The sequence below is a fragment of the Pteropus vampyrus genome, unplaced genomic scaffold (assembly GCF_000151845.1).
Source record: "Pteropus vampyrus isolate Shadow unplaced genomic scaffold, Pvam_2.0 Scaffold51, whole genome shotgun sequence".
Taxonomy (NCBI): domain Eukaryota; kingdom Metazoa; phylum Chordata; class Mammalia; order Chiroptera; family Pteropodidae; genus Pteropus; species Pteropus vampyrus.
The window spans coordinates 117,027-122,798 of NW_011888832.1; the positions used below are offsets into that span (position 1 = coordinate 117,027).

At 53.2% G+C, this 5,772-nt stretch overlaps 2 protein-coding genes across 5 annotated transcripts in view; both read right to left on the minus strand.

Moving 5' to 3' along the window:
* Positions 1-4,034, minus strand: part of KATNB1 (katanin regulatory subunit B1) — a 22,114-nt gene extending 18,080 nt beyond the window's left edge. For 2 of the 4 annotated variants that reach the window (XM_011360092.2, XM_011360089.2), the window contains exons 1-2: positions 3,910-4,034; positions 2,471-2,776 (exon numbers count right to left, since the gene is read on the minus strand). In XM_011360092.2, the coding sequence (XP_011358394.1) occupies positions 2,471-2,510 (40 nt within the window). In that variant the 5' untranslated portion in view covers positions 2,511-2,776; positions 3,910-4,034. Of the gene's footprint in view, positions 1-2,470; positions 2,777-3,563; positions 3,650-3,697; positions 3,806-3,909 lie in introns of those variants that run through there. The other 2 variants (XM_011360090.2, XM_011360091.2) reach the window with 2 other exon arrangements.
* An 897-nt stretch (positions 4,035-4,931) lies between these two features.
* DRC7 (dynein regulatory complex subunit 7) overlaps positions 4,932-5,772 on the minus strand; it is a 19,016-nt gene continuing 18,175 nt past the window's right edge. The window contains exons 16-17 of the mRNA XM_023530663.1: positions 5,297-5,436; positions 4,932-5,200 (exon numbers count right to left, since the gene is read on the minus strand). Coding sequence (XP_023386431.1) covers positions 5,107-5,200; positions 5,297-5,436 — 234 coding nt within the window. The 3' untranslated portion in view covers positions 4,932-5,106. The remainder of the gene's footprint in view (positions 5,201-5,296; positions 5,437-5,772) is intronic.

Below are 5,772 nucleotides of genomic sequence, written 5' to 3' on the forward strand. Positions count from 1 at the left end.
CAGCCTGGGCGAGAGTCCACTGTAAGCCAGAATGTCAGCCAGGGATTCAAGGACCATGTCACTGGATACAAGGGACCTGGGCCTCTCTCTAATCTTCATCTCAACCAAAGAGCCTCTGGACTCTGTAGGCGACAGATGCCTAGGTCTCTGGCCACAGACACTTGTCTACTCAAGACCTTCCGAGGGCCAAAGGGACTGTCCAACCCAGGAAGAGGACCAAACATCTTCCTCAGCACTCTGTCCTCAAGCCTCGGGGCCTCTCCTCTGCTTTGAGGACACACCGCCCTACACCCATGACCCATCTGCAGGCCTGAGTGTCTGTCCTGGTTCTCACCCTTCCCAGGAGACAGCCATTAATTCATAATATATGTGATTCCTGGGTGCCTATTCCAGGCCTAGCACTGGGGAGACAGTGGGGGAGAGTGCTAAGACTCTTGTCCTCACACTACAGCATGACCAGATGGTTTCTGGGACAGGAGACACATCGTGGATACCAGACAAAGGAAGCCTCAGCACAGGGCACTGGCCCAAGAGCTCCCCGCTGGCCTGAAGGACAGCGCCCACCAATGGCCCAGGCCTGGGTAAAGAATTTTAGTGCAAACAAATAAATATCCTCATAGCATCTATGAGCAGGCCAGACTGGCAGGGCCTGCTCTGCCCTGTGGCAGAGCCCATGCCAATTTCCCAAGCTCAGGTGGCACAATCAGGGCCCCATGTCCCAACCAGAGCTGGGAACACAACATTCTGGCCAGAGGTGCTGAGGATCTGCATCCCAAAAGGAAGGTGCAAAGAACTAGGCTTCAGTAACCCCATGCTGGCCAAGCACCTTCTGATCCTTGCAGACTCTAGAGCCATAAGGAGCCAGAGGCCTTGGCTTAGGTTCTTCAAACAGCTAAAAGGCTGTGCACATGCAATTGTCAGCAGATGCCCAACATGACTGATCACGTTACCTCCCACTTAAAAACACTTTCATGGCTTGGCCTTGCCTTTCAGATAAAACTAAAACCCCAGAAGGGCAGGCGTCCTCATCAGCCTCTGTGGCACCACATTCTCCCCAATGCTGTGCTGCAATGATCTCCTTGAGTCCTTCCAATGCACAGAACTTCTTGCCTCAGGGCCTTTGCACATGCTGTTCAGGCAGTTGACACACTTCCCTATCCCACCCTCCATCACCTAGTTAATTAATTCAAAGCACAAATCCCAGCTTAGAATTCGACAAGGACAGACAGTGGGGTGTGGTCATCCAATTCTTGCCTGTCGCTCTCCCCAGGCTCTGCAACCCCTTGCACAGAGACCTTGTCTATTTTGCCCCAGTGCCTGGTTCTGTGCTTAGGAAAGACCAGCTGTTGAAGGGAGCCCTTAACAGGGTCCTCCTAGAACCCTCAAGCTTTGAGAAGCAATTAGAAAATGGCCCAGACCTTTCATTTTACAGATGAGGACAATGAAGCACAGCAAAGAGCTTTGCTCAAGTTCCCACAGTTAAAATATGGAGAAGCCTTGCCTCAGCTTCTGAAAACAGCTCAGAGACAGCTCATAGCAACAGGGCAACCAGTCTGGGCACACCAAATCTATGCCGACCAGTTATTACAGGTGGGGTAGAGCCCACAGAGGCACCAATGAATAGAGCAGCAGTCCTCAAAATATGATCTGGGGAACCTTGGGATCCTCGAGATCCTTTTTTTGGGGGGAGTCCAAGAGAATAATTATTATTTTATAATAATGCTACGATGGTATGTGACTTTTACTCTCTTGTTTGATCACAAGAGTACAGTGGAGTTTTCCAGAAGATACATGACATGTGATGACATCATCACTAATGACGTGTTTGTGGATTTGTGTTTTAACATGTCTCTGTATTTCTAACAGGGTTAATAATGAGAGATATAACTCTCATAAACAAAAATTCTTTGGGGTATTCAAAAACTTTTAAGAGTAAAAAGAGGTCCTCAGACCTGAGTTCAGACTGCTATGTAGAGTAGTGGTGGGGGTGGGGGGTGCTCCATCTCAGAGCCCAGTCAACACCCCTCAGCTTACCCTCTCACTCCTGCCCCCACCCCAAGATGCCCGCATCTGACAGGGGAAGCTCGACTTTATGAGATGTCTTAAAATGCCAGGAATATCTTTCAGGATTTTTCACCCTATCCCTCCTGTGAGCCTAACTGGAAAACCTGCACTAAGTGCTTATGATACTCATTTCCTCACTTGAATCTTACAGCAACTCTAGAATGTAGGTGTGATTATCTCATTGTACAGACAGGAAACTAAATCTCAGAGAGGTTAAGTCACCTGACCAGTGTCACCCAGGTAAGAAGTGCCAAAGTCATGATTTGCATCTTGGTCTACCTTACTCCAAGGCCTGGGAGTCTCCTCCCCATGCCAAGAATAGAAGACAAAGCTGGGGGTTCAGGCCACCCAGCAACAAACAGCTAACAGGGTAAATGGGTGAGAAAGAAACAATAAAACCACTCACGCAACTTCCACGCCGTCTTGGTGACTACAGGGGTGGCCATCCTTCAACCAGCTGGCACCTGAAGCTCCACCGACAACAGACTGCTTTCCTTGAGGGGTGGGGGTGGATCCCCCCCAGATCCACCAATCAAGTTGGCAGGGAGTTCCCACACATCCAGGCAGAGGGAATGCCTTGTCACCCGGCTCTGCTCGGGACAGACTCGTAGTTTTAAATCATCCACAGCAGCCACAGCAGCAGTCCGTGTGCACCTTTCGGGATCCTGGATCATGGAATGTCAGGCTTGGGCCATCTCAGCTCAGTACTGGGCTAGAACACAAACAGAGGTGATGGTTCCTTAGGAAATACTCAGCGGGAGCTCAGGAGGACCCTGATTTGTAGAACTGCAACTCCCTGGATCACCAAGGCCTCTTAATAAAGACAGAGACCCGCCAAAACCACTAGAGCCAGGACACTACAAATTGGGTTTGAGAATCTGGAGAGAGGGCACCTCAAGCAGGGTGACTTGGAACACAGGAAAAAAGAAGGTCCTCCCAGTGGCCAGGATGATGGGAGGAGGCTCTGTTCCAGGCAGCTGGCTGCATGAAGCTCAGCAGCCGCAGTGGGGCGAGGAAGAGCACATGTCTGCAGTTCAGAAAATTTCTGGGAGTCATTGTTTCGTCTGACTTATGGTAAGGGGGTGGAGTCAAGGCTAAGCTTAGGGGTCCACGTGAGGCACCCCAGAGACAAGTATTACAGTCTTCTCTGGGAAGAATCTCAAAGAGGGCCTTGAGCATCCAACCCCCTCCCACCCCCTACTCCCCCAGTTTGTAGCAAGGAAACCACTCTTGGTTACTGCAATTGCCAAGGACAGTACTGGGAACTAGGCCTCCAGTCTGGGCATGAGTCGGTATGAATCCTCAACCCTAAAAGACCACCTTGTGGTGCCTCCTACCCCCTTCCTCCAAACGTTTTCCCACGAACCCTCTCCTCTCCGTCCTCTTTCTCCTGGGTTCCCCAGTCCTGCCTCTCTAATCTACCCCTTCTCCCTGCCTCCTGTGTCCCCGATTGGTGCACATCTTGTCTCCTGAGCTCCCTAAACTGGCCCCTGCCTTACCAGACCCCCTTTACTCTCCTACCCCCTCTGCTACCGATATCCTCCATTCATTCGCTCTACTGTTTCCTGTGTCCCTATTTATCACCCATCCTCCCGCAGACCCCCAGCTCTGCTTCCGGCCTCCCAGGTTTTACCCTCAGCCTCCACGCCAGTCCCGCCCCTCCAGAGGCTAAGCCTGGTGCCTTGGCCTCCGCGGATCCTCCCATTTCTCTCAGCTTGTGGGGCACAGGCTCCAGCCTCCCCGCGTCTAGAGCCCTCTCTGCCGCAGCCCGGCCCGACCCCACCTGGTTTCGCCCAGTCCAGGGCGAATCATCCCCTCGCCTCCTCGCCCCCTCGCCCACTCCACCTGCAGCTGCGGGTCCAGAGGCCGAGGCTCCGCTCCAGGGGCGACCCCCACTTGCCTCCATCCCCTGCCCTGATTGGACGCTGCTTGACAACCGACCCTCACAACAAAACCTCCGGCTTTGGGCCCCGCCCCCCTCGCCTCCTGCACCAATCAGCCGCCGCAGGCGCTCCACCTCCCGCTGGGTTTGGCCAATCGAAGCAGTCGCTTCTGCCGCTTTTCCTAAGTACCCGCCCTCTTTTTCTGAATTGGACTAATCACGAGGAAAAGGAGTTCAAGAACCGCCCCCAGGCCTCTAATGAACCAATGCGGACTGCCGTTCTCTTGGTCCCGCCTCCGCCTCAAACTTTCCCTTTCCTCTCCCTTTCCTTCTCTGTCTCTCGAACCTGGTTTGCGTTTGAAAAATTTGCGAGACGCCCTCCAATGGCATCTGCACCAATCACTTCCGCAACCGGCCCAGATAGACCAATCAGCGTTCGCATTATTGGAAAAACCAATTCTCAGGTAGCCAATGGGAAGTGGACGTCGACAGCAGCGTGAAGCCGCGGTCCTTCCATCTTGGAGTCGGGCGAAGCGGAGAGATGTCCTTAGCGTTTTGCCATGGCTCCTACTTCTTTCCTTTACTTGTGGGCGGTGCCGCCGTGTTCTGAAGACTTTCCTTCTTCGGCTGGAACATCGGCTTGAACCTCCCCACAGGAGGAATCTAGGGAAACGGAGACTGATTCCGGGTCGGGTCAGGCTCGGAGCCCGGAAGTGCTGCCCCTACGTCCGAGGTCTAGGTGAATGGATGAGTGGGCTGCTCCCCTGAGGGGACCACTGACTAGGAATCCGCGAAGAGCCAACTTCACTTGTGATTTATGGGTGGGGTGAGCTTAGGGAAGAGCTATAACCCACCAGAATCGGGGTCTCCCTTATGGTCCCTCCTGGGGGCCGCTTAGGAGGGTCTCGGTGGTCCTAGGCTATAGATAAAGAAGGAGAGGAGAGAAAGGCTGGTGTTGGAGCTTGTGAAACATGAGGTACAAATGGCAAATTAAAGCGCGTTTATTTACAGAAAATCAGGAGAAGCAGGAACACATAGGGCTGTAGGGCAGTGGCGTGGCAGCGAAGCCAGGTCATTAGCTCGGTGTAGAGACCACAGGGGCCAGGCTGTGAGGGAGGTTTCTTTCTCTGGCAGCTTAGGCAGAGGCCCCAGGAGGAGCATCAAACAAAGACTTTCAGGTACTCTACCAGGCGTGGGTCCTTGTAGAGCTTTTCCTCAAGAGCCAAGTACTTGAGCGGAGCCAGCTCCTTGTGTCTGAAAGCAGAGGCAGGAACAAGAGGTTGTTGGGGGTTACAAAGCTGGTGTTCCAGCCTCCTAGTGGGTCGACCTCAGGCTCCCCTGCCCCCTCACCGATTGAGCCGCTGTTCCAGGATGCGGATGCGGAACATGGCCTGAGAGCAATAACTCAGGTACAAGTCTTCATCCTCCGTGGTCAAGGTCACCTGGTTCTCCTGGTACCACTGCTGCTTCTTCTGCAGCTCCTGGGTCTCCTGCCAGCATAGGGAGGAGAGCACAGGAGGGCTGATGAGAGCTGACCCTCCCCAGGCTGTAAGTCATCAGAGAGCCCATGGGGGTTAGCCCCACTAACCCCACCCACAGAAGCTGGAGCAGCACAGGCAGGGGCTGTAAAAGTCTTGGGTGGGAGCTACTGAGGTCATATTTAGAGGGATATCATGTCCATGATGTCAGAGTAGGGTTCAAGACTGAGACAACCGTGTGGCTCTGGAGAAGTTACATTTTCAGAGCTTCCAATTTCTTGTCTGCCAAATGAGGGTCATTGTATACATCGGCCCCCTGCGCCCACCATAGAGCTCTTTGTGAAGATT